Genomic DNA, 23,350 nt, shown 5'->3' on the forward strand with positions numbered 1-23,350 from the left:
AAATGGGCAAAAGAGCTAAGTAGGCATTTCTCTAAGGAAGATATCCAAATGGCCAACAGACATATGAAAAAATGCTCAACATCACTCAGCATCCGGGAAATGCAAATCAAAACCACATTGAGATACCATCTAACCCCAGTTAGGATGGCTAAAATCCAAAAGACTATGAACGATAAATGCTGGCGAGGCTGCGGAGAAAAAGGAACTCTCATACATTGTTGGTGGGACTGCAAAATGGTGCAGCCTCTATGGAAAATGGTATGGAGGTTCCTTAAACAATTGCAAATAGATCTACCATACGACCCAGCCATCCCACTGTTGGGAATATACCCAGAGGAATGGAAATCATCAAGTCGAAGGTATACCTGTTCCCCAATGTTCATCGCAGCACTCTTTACAATAGCCAAGAGTTGGAACCAGCCCAAATGCCCATCATCAGATGAGTGGATACGGAAAATGTGGTACATCTACACAATGGAATACTACTCAGCTATAAAAACGAATGAAATACTGCCATTTGCAACAACATGGATGGACCTCGAGAGAATTATATTAAGTGAAACAAGTCAGGCACAGAAAGAGAAATACCACATGTTCTCACTTATTGGTGGGAGCTAAAAATTAATATATAAATTCACACACACACATACACACATACACACACAAACCGGGGGGGGGGGAAGAAGATATAACAAACACAATTATTTGAAGTTGATACAACAAACAAACAGAAAGGACATGGTTGGGGGGGAGGGGGGGAGGGAGAAGGGAGGGAGGTTTTGGTGATGGGGAGCATTAATCAGCTACAATGTATATCGACAAAATAAAATTAAAAAAAAATAAAAATAAAAATAAAAATAAAAATAAATAAAAAATAAAAAATAAAAAAAAAAAACATTCATAATGTGACTTCCATGATGAGAATTGCTTAACATTAAACAGAAAAAATTAAGAAAGCTGATTTTTAAAAATGTGTTTATCATTGGCCAATATGATTGAATATATAAGACATGGTGTATAGATTTCTTCCCTAAATAAATAGCAATTCCATAAATTTTTTAAACCAGTTTGCAATTGATAATGGGGTTAAAACATGAATATTTAGTCCTTAGACTTAGATTTTTACCAACCTGAAGTAAGAGTGCAAAGTTCAATTGCAATATACAACCCATTTTTTTGTCTTTGAATATAAAAACAATAAAACCAAAAATACATATTTTAGTAAAGACCTAAATACCAATGAGAAGTTCTATTAGAAGAAAGACAACATTAAGATTCACAAAGCCGCAGTCAGATGAAATTCAGCTGTTATCAATGCCTACGTTACTCTGATCTCTCATCCAAGACAGCACTCGTTCTCAATATCCTTTCTCCATGAGAAGCTTTCCTGACTTTGTGCTTGTGCCTTACTTCAGCCCTTCCATGATGGTACTCATAAAAACAGCAAATCAAGTGTTTGCTGTTTTCCTTTGTTTAGTGTAAGAAGTCTTTAATGAACTGTTTGGCTTTATCCAAATGTCATGTTTGCTTCCTAGATCTCCAAATGGTCCCTGTAGTCATGCTTTTCATTTTATAACCTAAACATTCTTATATTTCTTATGTTATTTTTTCCTTTAGCAGGATTTGTCAACAGCAGCACTATTGACGTTTGGGGCTGGATAGTTCTTTATTGTGGGAGGCTGTCCTGTGCATTGCAGAATGTTTAGCGTTATTCCTGCATGTCAGTAGTATCGTCCTTCCCTTTACATGCCCTCTGCATTGTGAAAAGCAAAAATATCCTTAGACATTGCCAAATGCCTCCTGGGAACGGGGGCAGGGAAGAGACAAAATTGCACTAAGTTGAGAACCATCACCCTATAGCTAAAAAAGATGTCCAAAAACAGCTGTATGGTTTCCACTTCCCAATGGAGAACATGTTCTATAAAACATTGGCTTTACCTCGTTCAAGAAGAAGAAAAACGGTTCTCGTATTTTATCTCCCCACTGTCTGACTTTTATTTGCGTGCAATCAATATTTTGCTAATCTGTACTCTGGGGAAGTTTATAAATGTTTATAGATGTTCATGAAAGATATTATGTTAGACACCGTTAAACCTACAGACCTACGTAGTTCTCCTTTTAATTAGCTTTAAATACTTGTTAAGAAGGATTATAATATATACAAAAGGAGTATTAAAATCCCTCCATGCAAACTATACATCTTTGGAATATCCTGTGGGTCCTTCCCAGTCCCATCCATTTACTCCCCAAAGCCCATCAGAGATAATGACTTAATTCCCTTGCTTTTCCCTTTAATATTATTACATATGCTTCTATCCTGAAACAACAAATTGTTTAGTTCTGTACATTTTTGAACTTTATATAATGTGAGTTATACTGTATGTATTCTGTGCCTTCCTCTTTTTTGTCCAGCATTATGTTTGTGAGATTTATTCATGCTGATGCATGTAGCTACATGTTCCTCATTGTTGCTGCTATATGAAGGTACTTCAAAAAGTTCATAAAACAATAGAATTAAAAGATAATACAAATCTTTCTTTAAACTTTTTGAAGACCCTTCATAGTATTTTATTGTGACTATGCAGCATTTTATTAACCAATTTTCCTGTCAGTGGACATTGTGTTATATTCAATGTTTTTGCTATTGTAAACTATGTTTCTATAAACATTCTTGAACTTCTTCTTGGCTGAGTTTTGTGAGTTTCTGTAGTTTTGTGAGTTTCCCAGGAGTGAAGTTGCTGAGTCATAGGATATATGTACCATCAAATTTACTAGAAAATGCCAATTTATTTTTCAAAGTGATTATACTAATTCTCATTCCCACTAGCAATGTGTGAGACGTCCTATTACTCCACATCTTTTCCAACATTTGATATTATTGGACTTTAAAATTTTTGCCAATCTGGTGGGTATAAAATATCATCTTTTCTGATTCCATTGTGTTTTCTTGGGTACTTCTTCCTGAATATCTTTTCATATATTTTATAGATTGTTTGCAACTCATCTTTTGTAAAGTTTCTGTTTTATATCTCTTGCTTATTTTTGAAAATTGGTTGTTTATCTTTTACATATCGATATGTGGGAGTTCTTTTTATATTCTGGTTACTAATCCCTTGACAATTACATTGAAAATATCTTCTCCTAGTTTGTAGTGTGTCTTATCCTTACCCTATGGCATTTTTTGATAAATAGAATTCTTAATTTTGTTGAATTTTTCTTTATGGTTTAAACCTTTTTGTGTCTTAAGAAATCTTTACCTACCGTAAAATCATAAAAATATTCTATATTGCTTTCTAAATGTTTTATAGTTTTACCTTTTGTATTTATGCACTTGAATCATTTCGAGTTGGTTTTTCAATGTATGCCCTCAGGTATGGAACCAAATATTTTTTCCATTTGAATACTCGGTTGTCCACGTGAGAAGTCTACCTCCTCTTTCTCCTCGCCTCCCCTGCTCTGCCATGTTGTGTCTATCAAATATCAAGCATACATGTGTGGATCTATTTCTGGTCTATTTTCCTATCCTTGCCAATACACACTTATTGAATTATTTTAGCTTCTGAATAAGTCTTCACATATGAATAGTTTTAGAAAAAAATCTATACAATTTTTCCTCACAATTATAAAAACAACTTCTAATTTGTCAGCATAGCACAGAATCAAATATAATGAATGACGTAATTGATCATTTTGAACCTTCTGTGTGACTTTGGTCTCATTTTATCTGATACTTGGTCATATCTGGACCCTAGTATCATCTTTCCGTATTATAATCAAAGAAGTGTGCAGGTATCAAGACTAAGGTCATGCAAAAGTAAATTAGAAGAATTTAATGTTTAAGTGAAACCCAAATTTGTCATTGCAAAAGAATGTTTTTAAACAACCTTCTGAATTCATAAACTTTAATAATTTAAATTAATAACTTAATTGAAAACTTTTAATATTAGGATGTTGACATCCAAACATCTGGGTACCAAGTTTTCTGGTAGTCATTCTCCCACTGAGGCTTTGCATTATTTCATGAGTGAATATGGCATGTTCTTGAGGATCTGTGGTGTCAGCACTCTTAAACTATGGTTAGGAAATGCCATTTAAGGAAAATTAAGTCAATTTAGTTTTTATTAGAGATATATATATAGAAAACCAAAATAATTAAAGTTAATTTTAAGTATATAATTTAAAAATAAACACACTAATGCTGAATAAAAGTTTAAGTTAGTACAAATTTAGTTGAATTAATTCTCCCAGCTTCTTGAATTTCCTAATTGAGAAGTTTCTTTTACTTTTTTATTATTTCTACTATTGCTAAGTTTGCCAATATTTAGAGTTTTTAATCGAAAATTTAAAATGGCTGAGTATTTTGAGCATTACTCTCATCTACTTTTTCCAAGAGTTTTAAATTTATATTTATTAAGATAACTACAAAACTGAGGCATGAATACTATGCACTGTTTCCCCCATCTCAGTGCAGCAGATAGAAAAGAGCAAATAAACATAAACAGAACCAGAAGATCTCTTATTTATATCTTGGAATATATGTCCGTATTTCAAAACTATGTTATAATAGATTGTGACTTTTTTCAGGGAGGTGATAGTTATAGTTAATTGTTAAAAATCCACTATTGTCCTAAATGTAGGTGAGTAATAAATAAAAGCTTTGGGATGGTAATGAAGACAGTGTGAACAGGCCTCTTGTTGGCATGAGACAGGTGCTTTTTAACTTGGAATTCCTTCAGAGAAGTGGTCCTGCCAGATGGATAGATGAATGTATGCTCAGTTAGCCCTGTGGTTCTTTAATAAAATACAGTTTTGGATGACATAATCTGAGATGAAAATTTGGCACAGAGCCTCAACATTTAATTTTTGTCTTGAAAATTTTCAGTTTCTTAATTCTAAATGATTGCCTTTGATGAAAGTGCTTGATTTGGTATCATTAAGAGGGAAAGAGGAAAAAAAAAAAAAGGGACACATACTAGTTGAAATACTTAGATTGTTTGGAAATAACCCAATTTGCTTTTCTTTAGTTGCTTGCGGCCAACCCCCTGTTGTAGAAAATGCCAAGACCTTTGGAAAGATGAAACCTCGTTATGAAATCAACTCCCTGATCAGATATCACTGCAAAGATGGTTTCATTCAACGCCACCTTCCAACTATCCGGTGTCTGGGAAATGGAAGATGGGCTATGCCTAAAATCACCTGCATGAACCGTAAGTGGTCCTTTAGAAAGAATGGACAACCGTGCTATGACAACTACTAGACACCCTCATTTTACGGCTGCGGTATCAGTAGTCTAGGGTATGGAGCAAGTAATATTGTTGTTTTCTTTCTTTCTTTCTTTTTTTCCTTCCATGTAGCATCTACATACCAAAGGACTTATTCTAAGAAATACTTTAAAAATTCCTCATCAGCAAAGGACAATTCAATAAATACATCAAAACATGAACATCGTTGGAGCCGGAGGTGGCAGGAGTCAAGGCGCTGATCCGTACAATGGCGAACATTGGTTTTCATCATTTCAGCCAAAGTCCTAACTTCCTGTGCCTTTCCTATCACCTCAAGAAGTATTATCAGTTGGTTTGGATTTGTGGACCACCGTCCAGTCATTTTGGGTTGCTATGCTCCCAAAACCTTTTAAATGAAAGTATTGGTATTTCAAAAAGAAAGTAAACAAAATGAAAAAAAATGAGGGCAAAAAGTAACCATTTCCAGACTATCTAATTTCCTTAGTTTTCTATCTGCCTGTGCTGCAGACCATTTCCTAATGTACACCAGCCTACTGTACTATTTAAAAAGCTCAATTTCAGCACCAATGGCCGTGTAAATAAGATGATGTAATGTTGATTTTAATCCTGTATATAAAATAAAAAGTCACAATGAGTTCAGGCATATTTAATAATGATTATAGGCCTTAGAGGTCTTTAATCTTTGGTTTGGCTGCTTTTATGTACTTTGTTTAGGCTGGAAATGGTTTCCCTTGCCCTTTGACTGTCAGCAAGACTGAGAATGACTTTTCCTGGACAACTAGCAAATACAGGATCTTGTAGGTCACTGCACCCATCTCAGCCAGAGGTGCAGTTTGCTTCCACGTGATGCTGAAGCCTGGCATTAGCCATTAGGAATCTTGATGGAACTAGGGACTCCACTGCGGAACTCTTCTTTGCTGCATTCCCTTTTCTTCGCTTACAAGAAAGGCCTGAATGGTGGACTTTTCTATGACCAGGAGCATTTTTTAGGGGTCAAAGTGCTAATTATTAACTCAACCAGGTCTACTTTTTAATGGCTTTCATAACACTAACTCATAAGGTTACAGATCAATGCAGTGCAAATGGATATAGACCTAGGGCTCTGGAGGGTGGGGGATTGTTAAAACAACGACACATGCAAAAAAAAAAAAAAAAGAAATTTTGTATATATAACCATTTTAATCTTTTATAAAGTTTTGAATGTTCATGTATGAATGCTGCAGCTGTGAAACATACATAAATAAATGAAGTAAGCCATACTGATTTAATTTATTGGATGTTATTTTCCCCAAGACCTGAAAATTGACATAGTATCTAGTTGTTTTTCAGTGTTAGCCTTTATACTTTCCCCACACAGTTTGGAACCATTTAATGTAGGTACTTTGTCCCTGATTAAATAATGTGTTGAATAGATGCATCAAGTGTTTATTATGAAAAGAGTGGAAAAGTGTATAGTTAGCAGCAAATGGTGTTTGCCCATCCTAAGCAAGTAGCATATATGTAGAAATAGTGTGGGCATTTCTTCCTATTAGGTGGAGTGTATGTGTTGACATTTCTCCCTGTCTCTTCCTACTCTGTTTTCTCCCCTTTATTTGAATAAAGTGACTGCTGAAGATGACTTTGAATCATTATCCACTTAATTTAATGTTTAAAGAAAAATCTGTAGTCAAAAGAAGGTATTTAGGACTCTTCCCCTTATTTCAGTTAGAGCAACTTTGAGAAAAGTAGATAACAAATAAAATGCAAATAGAAAAATAGGAAAAGCAAACAGGGGCTGGCCCAACACTGATTCTTTTTCATGAACCCTCCTTTGGCTTAGAAGGAACGACTGTAGCTACAATCATACACAGTATCTTTAAGCAAGTTCCCTTGGTTGCTGCCTTAAATGTAATCGACTTTAGGTGTTCTACAGCACAGAACAACACTGTGTTGACCTATTAGGTTTTTATTTTTCCTTTTTCATTACAATGCACATAATTCTTTCCTGTATTTATATTATAACATGTATAGTGTAAAATGTGAATGACATTTTTTTTTGTGAATGAATGAAAATCTAAAATCTTTGTAACTTTTTATATCTGCTTTTGTTTCACCAAAGAAACCTAAAATCCTTCTTTTACTATACTGTGACTGGTCTGGTTATTTACAACTTTAAATGCTTGTGTGCACCAACATTTTTACATTTTGGTTCCATCATGGAGAACAAGCTGTTGGCTTGGATGAAATGATTTTGTGACTAGCAAAGAGATGATCATATGGGTACCTGCAAAAATTGAGATAGTAATTTTAATAATGTTTTTATCGACATATTATGCATTAATCTCAAATATGAAAAAATAGGCAAGAAGAAAAGTGGTAGCTCACATTACAGAATGCTTCCTATGAACCAGGCCAACTGGTTTATGTGTGTTATCTCACAACCAGCCTATGAATGAGGTGCTGTTACTGTCTGACTGATGAGGCATAGAAAGCTCAAGTTATTTGTCCAAAGTCACATGGCATGTAGTAGAAGCAGGCAATCTCTATTGCCTGCATGACACTCTAAAGAAAAATACAAAATATTATGTTCCGGCCGGTTATACATTTAGGAGGTTAGTTTACTTGCTAGATGATCATATCTAAAATAATTGTCAGAAGATGTCAAAAACATCAAGTTCCCATTCGTTCAGATATCCATCCATTTCTTCATTTTTCATTAATTCACTATTAAGTACTTACTGTGTGCCAGGCACTGTACTAGACCCCAAGGATTCAGCAGTGAATGGATTACACAGATCTCTGCCTACATAGAGTTTATATACTGGATGCATCCCATGGGAATTATTTTAGAGCCCATTCTATTCAGTATCTGTTGGTAATCTGAAAGAACAAATCCATTATATGTTCTGTAATTATATAGAAGATATTATTAAGATCAAAGGTAAGTTGTTACTTTGAGGTTTCTGGGAATGTCAAAAATATACAGGGATTTGGGCATGAATAGATGTAGAAAACAGATTTTTTTCCTTTTTGAGCTTGTCTTTTTAGTTTGCAATCTGTCATAACTTTTACAGAGAACTTTAAACAGAAGTGACCCCAGGGAATATACAAGAATTTGCATTACTTGTGCATGTACATTCTCATTAAATATGTAAACATTTTATATATTGATTGATCTAGATACAAATAATGGAATCTGTGGGATGTCCAGAATACTGGGACAGAGTGAAATTTAAAGAGACTTGTACTATGCAAGATCAGCAAGTGGTGGCTCTCTATCCATTTTTAAATAGGAGACTATTTAAGAAGAGGTGGTTTTCCAGAGTAGCTGAAATGGAAAAGAAGAGATTGTATAGGGAGGGATGCATCGTTTTAATGTGATAGTAAGTAGACCTTTGCTGATCAAGTGAACTTGCAATATAGTATCGAGAGCAGGAACTGGATTAGCCATGAGCTAGTTGCCCAGAAATCATACATCATGCACAATAAGTTTATGGAGTTTGGGGAAAAAAAACAGAAAAAGTGAAATAGGTTGCAAAAGGGTTCAGAGTTGATTTTGTGATTGACTATTTCCCAAGAAAATAATCTATGAGAGAAAATATATTCTAGATAAAGGCAAAAAGTTGGTATTATCAAGTGGGAAAGACTCAATGACGACCAACATTTTAATGTGTTTCTTTTTATGTTGCCTAACATTAGAAGAGCAGTGAAATGGTTTTCAAAGAAAAAGGCCCATGGTGATGTGTTAGCACTGCTATTTATGCATCTTTTCTTTTTTTTATTATTGTGCTGCAACTTGCATTTGCTAAACTTGCATTTCTAAAAATCAGAATTCATCCAAATAGTTCTTTTCTAAAACAAGTCTAAACAGAAAGTTTATAAAGGTCTCTGAATGAGTCATTCAAGATTGTATAATCTTTTCCCATTATTACTCATTTCTGTATGTTTTGATCCCAGCTGGACAAGAAAGAGCAAATGCCAAAATAGAACAAGAATGGTTTTGTTGAGGTGTTTACAGAATAAGCACAGCCTGGTTTTTAATTGGAATTTAATTCAGAGTTCTGAGTCCACTGAGTGATTGTTGCTGGAGATGAAAAGTTTCCTACCTTAGGCAGGAAGTCTTAAATGACTTTTGACAGTGTTGACGCTAAAATTTTAAGTTTTCAACATAAAATGTTTTCATTATAAAGTTAAACAATTGTAAGGGATATTATTTTGTCATATTTTAAATATTGCCATTCAAAAATAAACATGTAACATTCACTCTCAAATATACTCAGTGGAATTTAAATATCATGTGGTTTGATACCTACCATCATCCTTTTAAAAAATACTTAAAGAGAAAGTCTTTTTTAACAATCAGAAATTTTATATTTTTCTTTGGACTCATTTTTTTTTATTTCTGTTCTCCACATGGAATTTTATCAAAATGTTACACATTTATACTCTTGAAAATCTTCTATTGATTAATCTATCAAACATATATACATCAAAATTTTTTCTTGTGAACCTAATGCTGTAAAAGTTAAAAATTTTCTCATGAGTTATTATAATTCACTGATACACAATTGATTGAAAAAATGTAAAGCTACTACAAAATTTGAAAGATAATTATATAAATTATAAAATTTTATTAGAAATATATCTTAGTGGGATGATTAGGGCTGTTTTTCCCAATTCACATTTCCATGGGTAAATAATACTTAAAACTAGAATGTGGCATTGTTTAGCATGACCTACTTCTATCTTGTTTTTATATATTTAAACACTGAGAAAATTTGTTTACATAAATAAGTAGGTGGAATTGCTTTATTATGCAATTACAATGTTCCAAATTTTTAAGCTCTTTCTGAGTTATTTGTAAATTCACATAGGGATCTATCAAAAGTTATTTTCAGTTACCTCAGCTGACGTCTCAATGATGTCCTCAACATTTTTTGTAAACACTTGGCATGAAAAAGGATGTCACACTGTCATCAGAACCACTCATTTGAATTGTCTTTTGTTTGTTCAGAGTTTTTCATTCCATGACAATATATCCTAAGACTCAGAATGGATAGAATGGATAAAGAAGTGTGTTTCATGTGGTGGTTGCTTTTTTTTTTTTTTTTAAATAAAGTGAAAAAGGGAAATTATCTCAAGTCTTTGGATCTCAAAGTTTGTTTCCTGAAACATCAGCAATAGTATCACCTAGGAATTTGTAAGAAATACAAATCCTCAGACCCACCCTATTGAAATAGAGATTTGGGGAGTGTGGAAAGCAACCTGGGTTTTGCAAATGCTCCAGGTGATTCTGATCATTCTAAAGTTGATGAGAAGTAGTATAAAGGAAGATGCAAAAGTAGAACCAGCAGCCTCCACCACAGAAACCTTAGGCAGACAGGTTTTAGGAAAGAGGCCAGATGGAAGTTAAAGTTCCAGAAATTATTTCCACTTGTATGCTCATGTAACCCTTGGAAAGTCTTAGGGTACTCCCAGGATCAGAGGCCCTGGTTTGGAGACCACTGCTTTAAGAGACACAGTCTTTAAAGTACTTTCAGATTTTTAGTACACCATCTGTCCATATTTATGAGCATGTGTTCTATCAAACTGGTGATAATTACTTTTCAACCTTTGAATGGCCTCTAGTTTTACAAGAAAAATTGAAAAAAGCTTTCGCTACAGGAAGAACTGAATAAAGCAGCATGATTAAAAATTCTCATTTGTTAAAGACCTGAAACAAAATTTTAAATGTAGGAATTAATTTACATTTAAAAACTGGAAACAGAAGCAGAAGTATCACGTAACTTCCCAGTAACAGCCAGCCAGGAAAGGAACCTCAAATTCAGTGGTGAACTCTAAAAGAGATTTAGGTGGGAGAATCCTTTGGAACAAATTGATCTCTGAATTACTCTAGTTCCTAGACCAAATCACTCTCTCCCATGTTCATTAGCCAGATTGGATTCACCAGCCACTCAGTAATACCTATTGAGCACTTACCATGTCCCAGTCATTATGCTAGACATAAGGGATACTGTTACAAACAAGACTGGCCAAGTCCCTGTCCTTATGGAGTCTGATGGGAAAGATTAGTAATGGCACTAAAGTAGGAAGAGAGGTAATTTCTCAAAATGTTGTTAAAGCCTCCATTCTGGGCCATTGCTTTGTTCTACTCTCTATCTCTGCCTGGTTACATTCATAACCATGGCTTTAACTACTCCCTACATTATGCTGCATTCCACAGGCATATTAAACTCTATATATTTCAAATTGAATTCACCCCTCTCCCCAACCATCTACACACCTTTTTTAAACCCAGGAGCGTAAAAGTCGTTCTAGCTGCTAATTTAATGCAGCTAGATGTTTAATCAATCACCAAATTCTATTAATTCTACGTCTGAAAGTTTCTCATGTCCATTCTCTTCTCTCTACGCCAGCTGTCCTCAATATCTTGTATAGATGTACTCTCTGTAGATGTCTCTCTTTCCAAATTATCTTTACAGCTACTGCAGAGTGTTCTTTAAAATGTACCAATCGGAGCTTGATATTCCCCAGCAGAGAATTCTTCAGAACCTATTGCCTAACAACGTATAATTTTATGTGCACAGACCTGACTTACCTGTCCAATCTAATATTCTGCAAAATGCTTTGGAAAAACCCCTCAAACACTCTATTCCAGGCATTCCATGTTCAAGGAGAGTGGAAGGAATTGATTTAGAAATCTCAAGTAGTTCAACTATCAAATTTGTTGTAGTTTTTTATTTTAATTACGTCAGTTTGGTTTCCTGTTCTATCTCTGATCAAAGTCAGACTCTCCCTGAAGCAGTTGTGTAGGAGGCAGAAATGAAAGACCAGAAACACTGTTTGACTCAGTGGAACATATTTTGCCCTTCCAGATACACTCTCCATACTTCTCTTCCTGCTCTGTGCTCCGAGAGACTGACTTGACTATACAGGCTGCTCCAATTGGGTCCAGCCACAGGGAACATAGCAGGAAATCAGCGAAAGAGGAGAGTGATGTCAGTGTGTATGACCCCTTGGTTCCTTCCCAATCCCGTGAGATTGCCATGGGCCGGCGGTATTGCTAAAGTCATTACCTTCTACCAGGCGGCATCCTCCACAGTCCTCTCTGCCTCCTGGCTCCACTGCTGCTCTCTCACCTGGACCTTTCAGAAAGGAGGTAGCAAGAACTCTCCACTATTGTTGGCGCAAGAGATACTGCACTAGAAATTGTGATTTCCTCAAGCTGCTCACCTTTGTAAATAGTCCCTTTATTAAACCCTCTTCAACTTATCTAGTTTCATGGTATCTGTTTTCTGTTGGGTTCCTGACTGACAAAGTGTTCTATGCATTTCTTCAGGGAAATTGTTGACGTAACCCAGTTTATATCAATCATAGGGTGGGCATGCTACATTACAGTCTGGAAGCCTCCACACAGGTTCTCTTGGGTTTCTTCCGTAGAGTTTTATTGTGTGCTTTTATGAGATCATATCTTTAGTTCCTTTCTTGTAACCATTAAACACCAAACATGTGATTGTTGCAACTGCCAGCCATTTTTCTGCCTCAGCTATGCATAAACATGGCTACACTGGTTGGTCCTAAGGCTGTGTTCTCTGGCTTAAATTTCCAAAATAAAATGTAATACTTCTCAGTGTGAGATCACAATCAAGTTCAGTTTTCAATGCTTGTTTTATAATTAGGAGCAAAGAAAAGAGTAGGAGTCAAGCTGTATGGGCATAACAAGTTCCTCTGATACTAAAACCCAATATTTTTTAAATTTTATGGCTATATATAAGAAAAGTAGGATGAGAAGGGTAGGAAGACTGCTATTTTTAATCTGCCAGCAGATTTTGTTTCTCTAGATAGAGGTATGCCTTTATTTTTCAGAGAAGATTTTTTCCCCTTTGTTTTTGGAGAAGCTCTTCCAGGAGAGCCTGTAGGTTACACAAGTTTAAGACTAAGCTCATACTTTGAAATGAATTGGTAAAAGAAGGAACCAAGCTGCTCTGCAACAAAAAGTAGATGTTGTTCTCATACACAGAATGTTGTATCCTTTAGATTAAGCTTTTATTTTAACATGTATTCGATTTATTTTCTCTGGGGTCTTGATTCCAGGGAGTGGAAAATTCTTGGTAGAAGGTCTTTCTGAGTTGAAGAAAGAAGCTGGTTCTAGCAACATGGCAGCAGATGTACTGAAATGGAGAGAAACCTCCAGTAAACATCTGTTTGGGGGCCCATAAATTCTGAAAGTAGCCCGAAAAAGTACACAGTTTCGAGCATTGCTTAGCTGTATTAGAATGCTCTATGTTTCCTCAAGTCCTCAGGATAGTTTTAAGTCTTCACTATGCTTTTCAAAAGTGAAAAATGGGCCATGCCTTCATTTGGGTGGGGTGCAGAGGTGGAGAGATCAGCAGCTGTCTTAGCCAGGTAGAGACGGCCTGGAGTTACACACCTGGCACTGGAAGGCTGCCTGGGGTCAGAGTGACATGCAAGGTGGATTTATGGAACCAGGCAATGTTCCCTAAAGGAATGTGCCAAGAATATTTGGGGAGAGGATTCTGATAAAATTTGTCTGTTTTTGTCAAATACCATGTGATCTTGGAAATACCATTTTAGCACTAAAAGGAAATGCAACTTCTTAAAACAAAATTTGGGAACATCTGTATTATACAGGCTTTTTAATAAGTAGTATGTTCATTGCATAATATGTGGCAATACTTTAACTTTTAACCTTGAGTTTCTTCTTAAAATATCAGGTAAATTAACAGATACTTTCATATTGTATAAGGATATATAGTTCAAGAAAGGTAATTTGGGAATTTTAAAATGAACATAATAAGCAAAGAAACTAAGTAACCCAGCCAAAAAAAAAAAGAAAAGAAAAGAAAAGAAAAAAAATTTTGAAAGTAATTCTAGAAGAATATGAGTAATACAGCAATATTATGGTTTTGAAAAAAGATTTGGGGAAGAAAGAATTCTTGCTGGGATTCTAGAGGCTGTACTAATCCAGGTTGGGCCAAAACATGTCATTAAAGGACAGGCATTGGGATTAAGTGATACTCTAATTAAGAAAGAAGGAAAGAAGAAAAATACTAAGTATAACATTTAGCATACAGAGTTGAGGAAAATAGAAATACTATAAAACATTCATGATAAAAATAGAAGATAGTTTACATGGAAAACCAAGAAATATTGGAAGGTCACTGCCAATAGTACCAGTGTCAGTAAGGAGCTTGGGAATCTCTGATTATATAAGGATGAAACAAATTTAGAATTATTTTTAATTAAATAAGGGTTTGAAAGCACGAAAATAACAGTCTGGTCCATCTTCAAAGGAGGAGATTCAGGGCAGAGATTAGACTAAGGATGAAAGATACTGAAATAACAGAATGAATGGGCCACTGTGTTAATACTAGAAAACACATATCTAGGCTGAAAACAGCATGGACAATTAATGTTTATTGAATCATTACCGAAATTATAACTCTCTCCATTAGACATCATGAAGACACTTTTAGATACGTGTTAAATTATGTCATTGCTCTTTTGTTGTTAGTTTATTACCTAACTAATACCTGTTCATTTTAAACTTGTTGAAAAATACAAAAAACACAAACAGAAAAGTAAATGCTTAAGAGAATATTTGCTTCAGATCACTATTTTTAACCCACATGGCTCCAAAGGGTGCTCAGTAACTGTGTAGAAGGCACTATTTATTGGGTGCCAGTCATTCTCATAAGTCTATTGCCATCTGTTTCTTTTCACACGAACATAAGCTCCATGAGCACAGGGCCTCTTCTGTCTTGTTGCTCTCCATGTTTCTAACACCTGCAATAGCCCCTGGCATGCAACAGGCACTCAATAAATATTTGTTAAATGAATGACTAAATCACCTCTCTTAATATTGACATCGATTTTACTGTCATTCCAACAGGAAACAGAGGCACAGAGAGATTATGCTGACTGCCCAAAGTCACTTAGTGCATAAGAGGTAGAGCTAAAGATGTACATGCAAAAAGTTTGACTCTGCAGCTCATTAACACATTTGCTTATTATTCCTTAGGCCGAGGTGAAGCCAGCAAAAACTGAGGTCAGTGGATGATGTTAATAACATCATAGTGAAACTAGGACAGAGACCTGTTATGTCCTTGTGACAGGCACCATCCAGAGCCTATTACCTTACTTGTTGAGTTCTATTAACCAGCAGCATCAGAAGCTGAGGACAAAAAAAGGAAAATGTTAAGCTATTTGCCTCTCACCACTCTGCTCCGGAAATATGCCATCCGTGGTTGTCTGCCACCTAAATTAGTGGCTGGCTTAGCAAATAAGAATTACTCAGTCTATTGGGATTTCTAGAATATCAAATAAATGAATGTTTAGAAAAATACAGGTACAATTTATGTCTATCTAAGCCTGCAGAGTCAGAGTGTCAGTCACTTCATGCTGGATGTCAATACATTGTGACTCTCCCTGTTGCCTATTTTACCAAAGTAAATATTTGCCATTAGAACAAAATTAGAAGATGTTTTCCAGCGAGATGTGGACAAATCTCCATGCAGCCATTTAACTCGATCCCAGAGATCAATCAATGATTGCATGAAATTTGCAAATACACAGTCCACATGATAGCATTCATAGCAGTCAGATATGCTTATATCACATGTCCTAAGAGTATTCAATATAAACATTCGAATACGTGAGTGTTTGAAGTGAATAGAAATTAAACAATCCAACTTTTGCTTTCAAAGAAAATGTAGCAGAAAAAAATATGGCAATGTGCTCTAAGCTTTCATAACCTTTAGAAATCTATTTGTATTTAGGCTATAAATATAAGAGCACAACTTCATTCCTTTGTGCATTCATTTTTTCATTCATTCCACAAATTTTTTTTGAGCAAGAACTACGCTTTGGGAATTATTCTATTTTATTTCTTAGATTCATTTCAGACTTTATTACATCATAACTCCTCTGGTTTTTAGTAATTATTCTTGAAACATGAAAACTGCCCAGAAATCATCTGACAACATCCAATACCTGTGCTGACACACTAAAAATAAATATTATGTGTCTCAGGATTAAAGACATTTCAAAGGAAGGCAAGCTTTGTTGGAAACTAGAAATAGACTGTGAGTTCAGGTTAGAAATAAATGTTTGGGAGTAGGAAGAAAGATTTACATTCAAGCCACAAGCAGTTTGTAATAATTCAGTGCCAAATTAAGGACCCTGTTTTTGAAAATATTGCCTCAAATATTTCTTTCAAAGTCATGTCTTCTGCCATCTTTAAGTAGACTTACAGTGTACTGACATGGTGCCAAACATTTTAGCTGAACTTTCTGCTCTTGTGTCTCCCAGTGTCTTGTTGGGTGTTGGTAACTGTGTACTTACGCTCAAAGTAGACAGGAAAGCCCTCTTGCTTATCCTGAACACCACTGGCAGATCCTGAGTTGACCCTGTGAAGGGGCTATTGGGGGGAGGCACGGTGGTCAGACCACAGGCAATCGAGTCAGAGTAGGTGTGGTTGAAAGCAGATCTGCCTGAAATGTAGGATCAGCATTCCCATCTACTAGCTAAGCAGATTCTTGAGACTCAGTTTTCTCACCTAAGGTAGCTGGCTCCTAACTGGACCTAAGCTGGGGTTTAGGATTTGGTGCTATCTGATAAACGGTGAAAAGATAATTCATGGGCCGAGCCTGTGGCGCACTCGGGAGGGTGCGGCGCTGGGAGCGCGGCGACGCTCCCAGCGGCCGCGGGTTCGGATCCTATATAGGAATGGCCGGTGCACTCACTGGCTGAGTGCTGGTCACGAAAAAGACAAAAAAAAAAAAAAAAGAAGGAAAAGATAATTCATAGCAATCATTTTTTTTTTTTTTAAATGAATACATTTCCATGGTGGGCAGGGTTTGGTTTAGCTGAAAGTTAAAGGAAAGGGTATTTCCTTTTTCCCTTTTCTTTCCCATGGTGGAGAAGTGAGAGGACAGAGACCTATCCCATCTACATCTACCCCTTGAGGCAGAAGCTGAAGGAGCTATTTTTATTAGAGACTGAAGCCAAGCCTTATGCAGTGCCGGGCTTTAAGGCAAAAGGGACAAAATGTGATCCACAGTTGGAGGGAATGGTCAAAGCAAGTTGAGTGGCTCTGGCACAGTGAGAGCCGCAGAGAACACAACAGGGCATCAGTGGGAATGTCTGGACACCCAGAAAGAATCAGAGGCCACTTTGGTAGCTGGGTATGCTACGAGGCCCTCTGTATAGATGGAAGCAAGAGCTGGACTCAGTTATTTCAGCCATCGTGATTCCCTCTGAGGCTATGCAGTGAAGAGGATGGTATGTGAGGCCAAAGGTGTTTCAAACATTTCTGTTTAGTAGCACTAGAGCCCTTTTTACTTACATTGAAAACTGATTCCAAACATAGACATACAAAACTCATCAAAGCAGAGCCCTCTGTGGTGAAGTGGGGAGAACCGGAGGCTCTGTGCAGCCCCCCAGGCATTTGTATCTTTTACTGCTCCCCTAAGTGCTTCTAATTTGTGCTCAAGATTGAGAACCACTGTCTTAGAGAAATGCTCCTCAAACTTTAATGTACGTAGGAATCACCTGGGGATCTTGTTAAGACGCAGATTCCAATTCAGGAGGTCTGGGATGGGGTCTCAAGTTCCACGTGTCTAACAAGCTCCCAGGTGATGTGATGTGGCTGGAAGGGAAAACACTTTGAATAGCAAGATCTTGGACACTGGTTCTCACTTCAGTGGTTATCACTGAATCTCCTGGAGTGCTTATTAAAGCATAGATTACTGTGCCCAGATCCCAGAGTTTCTGATCTGGTAGGTTTAGGATGGGATCTGATAATTTGCCTTTCTAATTTGTTTGCAGGTGATGCAGCTGTGGGCATGATCATGTAGTGCTGCTATAGATTGGATGCCCCGCAACCTCATTGAAGCCTAAATCCCCACTGTAATGGAAATCCTATTATGATAATTGAAAGATGGTCCCTTTAAGAGGTGATTAGATTGTAGGACCATGCTGTAGTGAATGGATTAATAATGGTGGTCAGGCGCGTAGCTCTGAGGGCTTTAAAAGGAGAGCACGCGAGCAGCTAGTCTCTCTCTGCTCCACCGTTTTCTACTCTGCATTGCTGTATAAGCCACCACCAAAGAAGGCCCTCACCATAAGTGTTCCCTGGACTTTGGACTTACCAGCCTCCAAAACTGTAAGCAATAAATTTCATATTCTTACAAATTACCTAGTTCCATGTATTTTCTGAGAAACAGACTAATACAAGGGCCATGGTTCTCAAACCTGGCCACAGGTGGCAAACTTATAAAGCATGTGCTAGGTACCTCCGCCCCTCCCCTTACACCCTCTTACCCCACCCTCCACTCCCCTGTTTCTCACAGAATCTGATTTGAAGCCCCCTTGGATTTCATTCCAAGTATAATACTAGTTCTCTCTGCATTTAGAAATAATTCATGACTGGACTAAAGGTGTTTTCAGGCAGATTGCTGATGAAATCCTGACAGCTGAACTATAAGCCTTCATCCGGACATGTGAATGAATAATCCCTATAATGCAAATACTATCACTAATGTCTCTTTTATTAACATGAGGGAGACTCAGAAAGGTTAACCAGACAATTCTTTAATTCCTATAGAAAAATATATTAAAAGGTACACGAATTGGTTAATTTTGAAATCTACTCGTGCCAAACCAGCAATATAGTTTTGCTCACACCTTCTATTAGCTTGGGTCTGTTCCATTAAGGGTTATGTGGCAGAAGTTAATTACTGGGAGCCTGTAATTTGAAGTGACAGGTAATTGAAACTTGGGTTCTCTATGAAAATCTGTGTAATGCATAATGCATTATTCAACAGTAATTATTTAAAACACAAATGAAGCCGATTGAAGTCAGCTCCACGAGTTGGTGGTTAATATTAAAATTGAAACTGCAGATAATTAACATGGGTCCAAAAAAGCTCATTTCAAGCTGGCCTGCAAAAATTATTTTTTGTCATTTGGTATTAATTATGACATGCTAATATGCCTAGTTTTATTTGGTCCTTGTACATTTATTTGCCTCATGTACTCAGGATGAAAAGCAGAATGGAAGTTCTAAATCCAAGAAAGGAAGAAAATGATCTATTCCACACTTGTATTAATATTTAATCTTCTTTACTGAATTAATACTCGGAGGTTGCTAACACAAGCCTCAGTGGAAATGGTGACTTTTAAAAGAATATGAAATTGGATTTTAGTTTCAAATAGAATGTTATTTTATAAAATTTGATCACTCAATTTTTTCTGACTGGAAAAAAGTCTCATTAGAACAATGGGATGCATGTCACCAATAGTTTACATATACATGCTATGATAAATACATACTAGATAAGCAATATGTAATAAATATATAAATAATATAAAGATTATATATGAATATATGCATATATACGTAAATTTTCTTTCTGGTTTTTGGTTCTGAAATTGTCCATCTAAAGCTTTGGGTCCTGTAGTAACATTGCTTATGATAAGGTATCCTGTACAAGAGCAGAAAAATTATACAGATTTCTAAAAGTACGGTTGAAGTAATAGCTATTGGTAAATATGCTTCTGTGATTCGCAGAAAATATCTCAGAATTCTGCAGTGTACATTTCTCCAGTACAAATATGCTGTACTGCTATGAAAATAGCAGCAACTTCCTCTGCCACCTATTTGCAACTCAGGGCACTGGGAGCAAAATTAAAATCCTTTCCCATTAAAATCTTTGCGGAGACTTTGGAATCATAAATTCCAGTGCTTACTTTTCTTCAGGATCAATCTCTAAGGCTAGTGATCTTTGTAATGAAAATAACCTTACCATGGGTGTAAAGATTTATAAATGTAGTATAAAAAGAAACTACAGATTTTCCTGACCCCAGGTTCTTCTGGCTGACTATTGGAAAAAAATATAAATTCTCTTCCTAGTCCAATCATTTTTTAAAAAGTGATAAAGATAAGATTTTCCACAAGTCCCCTGGCTAAGGAGGACACATTGGCTGTGTTTTATGCCAGGAAGTATTTGATCCAGTTGAGCGTTCATTTAAACTCCTCTTGTAACATTTCCTTCATGGGCATCTCCCTTGCTGGTTCCTCCACATCTTTCCTATTTATACTTTCTTCCTTGTTGATAAAATGCCATATACAAGGATACTTCAAAAAATTCATGGAAGAATTCATATTATCTTCTAATTTCATTTTTCCATGAACTTTTTGAAGTATCCGCGTATGTATTTATGACTCAGTCTGGACCTCTATTTTGAACTCCAAATATAGTCAGTCACCTGCCCTACATCTCCACTTGAATGTTAGTAGGCATCGGAAACTTAATTCATCCAACTACAGACTCCTGATCTCCCCTCCTACTTCCTCCATCCGTTGTCTTCCCTAGCTTGTCACCTCCACTGCTACCACCCCGGTCCAAGCCACAATTACCTCATGCCTGGAATAAGCAACGGCCTCCTGTTTGGACTCACGAGTCCATCCAGGCCCCACTTTAGTTTACCAGAGCAGCTAGAGTGAGCCTGTGAAAGCCGAAGTTGGAGCATGCCACTCCACTATGGAGTAGCTTCCAATGGGTGTCCACGTGTCTCAGAGTGAGTGCTGCAAATGCACCCCATTTGTGTGGGTTCTGTATACAACAGGCCCCTCAGTGCCTCTCGGATTCCTCCTGCTGCTCTTCTCCACAGTCACTCTGCTCCAGCCCCACCAGGCTCTTTGCTGCTCCTTGAGCATGACAGACCCACTCCCACCTCCATGCTTTGCACTTGCTTTTTTGTCTGCCTGGACCACTCACCCTCCAGAGAGCCACTCGGCTTCTTCTCTCACGTCCTTCAGATATTTACTAAAATGCCACTTCTTCAGTGGGGCCTTCCTTGAACATCTATTTAAAATTTCAGCCCCATTGTTCAACACTTCTTGGCTTCCTCCTTTGATTTATTTTTCATCTTTTAGCGTATCATTTGCTTCTTAATTTTTATTACCCACCTACTACCATTACACTGTGGGTGCAAGGAGGACAGGTATTTTTGTCTGTTTTAGTCACTACTGCATTTTTCCCAGTGACCACAAAAACACCTATCCCTTAGCAGGCACCTGATGTTATTTGCTGAATGAACATATGACTGTCTCCCTGCACATGATTTTTCTGATCATTTGAGTAATGGATGACCAGTTTTTACAGAATTGTATTTTAACAGACTCTTTCTTCTTATTTCTCATTGTCTGTTTTTTCTAAAAGCTAGGTTTTCATTTTTTATTCCTTTCATTCCAAAAATATCTATTGGTTGACTGCTATTGCCAGACCCTGTGCTAGGTACTGAATAATACAGTGATAAAACAAATATTGTCCCTACTATCAGAGAAAGATGTTGGATAAATCATAACACAAACACATGTAATATAAATTGTGGTAAGAGCTGTAAAGGCAGAAACATTGCACTGTGAGACAGAATAACAGTGGGGGGAGGGTATTTACTTTAGAAAGGGTGGTCTTCCCACCCTAAGGAGGTGATGTTTAAGTTGAGGCAGGTTGTAAAGGACAAGAAGGAACCAGTAAAGCGAAATGTAAAGACTAAGCAGAGGGACACATTTCAGGGAAAGAAAGCAATCCTATATGAAAGCCTTCAGTGAGTAAAGAACATGGCATATTTGAGAAACCAAAAGAAAGCTAATGTAATTAAGGTGGGAGATTGGCAGTTCCTATAGGTTCTGCAGCATCGTGCAATGGATAAGAGCTTGGAGCTCTAGAACCAGACTCCCTGAGTGAAATGCAGGCTTCACCTCCTAATACCCTTTGATATTTGATAAATTACTTATGTACTGTGTACCTTAGGTTTCTCATCTGTAAAATGGGGATAATCATAGTGCCCACCTTGTATGGTTGTTGTATTATCAAATGAGTCACTGCATGTTAAGTACTTAGAATGGTATTTGCAATGCAGTGTCTTAGTTCAGGCAGCTATAACAAAATGCCATAGACTGGGTGGCTTACAAACAACAGAAACTTGTTTCTCACAGTTCTGGAGGCAGGTTCGGTGTCTGGTGAGGACCTGTTTCATGGTTCATAGATGGTGCCTTCTCTCTGTCCTCACATGGTAGAAGGGGTGAGCTGGCTCTTTCTCGATCCCATTCATGGTGGCTCTACCCTCATGACCTAATCACCTCCCAAAGGCCCCACCTCCTAACACCATCAACATGGGGGTTAGGATTTCAACATATACATTTTGGGGGGACTCAAGCATTTAGACTATAGCAATATTATGTATTTTAATAAAAATTCGAATATGTGTACTGAATCCAGTCTCTTCTTACCACCTCTAGAGCCTCCACCCCAGTCCACACCACCATCGTTCCCCATCTTACTCCTAATCTGCCTTCTGTGTGTATTCACCCTGAACTCAATAGAATTCGTTCTCCACACAGTGGTCATGTCATTCACCTGCTTAAGATTTCCTAGATTTAAAGCAAAATCCATTTAGAATAAAATACCAAGCTTTTTCCATGCCTTTTAAGGCCCTCCATTTTCTTGCCATTCTGGACTCACTTTCTACTGGGCTCCCTCCACTCACTCTACTTTTCTCTCTGAGTCATCACATTTCCATCTCATGGCCTTTATATGTAATCTTTTCTATGTCTGGAATCTGGAATGTTCTTTGTCTAGCTCCCTGCTCAACATTTTTCAGGACTCTGCTTAAATGTCCTCTTAGAAATGACTTTGATATAAACAGGCACATACCTTGCCTTCAGTCCTTCCTATAAATCATTTACTGTTTTATTTTTTACATGATACGCTTTTTCAGCTGAAAGTGTATCATTTATTTCTTTGTTTACTTTTTTGCTCATCTCCCTTACTAGCTCTGAGAGCCTATAACTGTAACACACTGGAGACTCAGCACATATCCGTGGTATAGATGGATGTTCTTACTTTCTCCGAAAAATGAAGAACCAGTTGAAGAGATTTGCTTGGAGGTTGTTAATTATCTCTACTTCTCAGCTATACAAATAGAAAGGCACCTTTTCAGTTTTCTCACTTGTTCCTCATCTCCCAGGGATCACTGTCCAGTGCTGCCTGTAGTTCAATATCTGAAAATCATTGTTTTATATTTTTATGGGTTTTTTT

At 36.8% G+C, this 23,350-nt stretch overlaps 1 protein-coding gene across 4 annotated transcripts in view; it reads left to right on the forward strand.

Annotated features, from left to right (window-relative positions):
* The window catches only part of VCAN (versican), a 97,598-nt gene extending 92,014 nt beyond the window's left edge, over window positions 1-5,584 (forward strand). For all 4 annotated transcript variants that reach the window (XM_063086464.1, XM_063086466.1, XM_063086465.1 and 1 more), the window contains 2 exons: window positions 5,025-5,207; window positions 5,355-5,584. In XM_063086464.1, coding sequence (XP_062942534.1) covers window positions 5,025-5,207; window positions 5,355-5,482 — 311 coding nt within the window. In that variant the 3' untranslated portion in view covers window positions 5,483-5,584. The remainder of the gene's footprint in view (window positions 1-5,024; window positions 5,208-5,354) is intronic.
* The last annotated feature ends 17,766 nt before the right edge of the window (window positions 5,585-23,350 follow it).

Source organism: Cynocephalus volans, chromosome 2, assembly GCF_027409185.1.
Source record: "Cynocephalus volans isolate mCynVol1 chromosome 2, mCynVol1.pri, whole genome shotgun sequence".
In the NCBI taxonomy this organism is placed as follows: domain Eukaryota; kingdom Metazoa; phylum Chordata; class Mammalia; order Dermoptera; family Cynocephalidae; genus Cynocephalus; species Cynocephalus volans.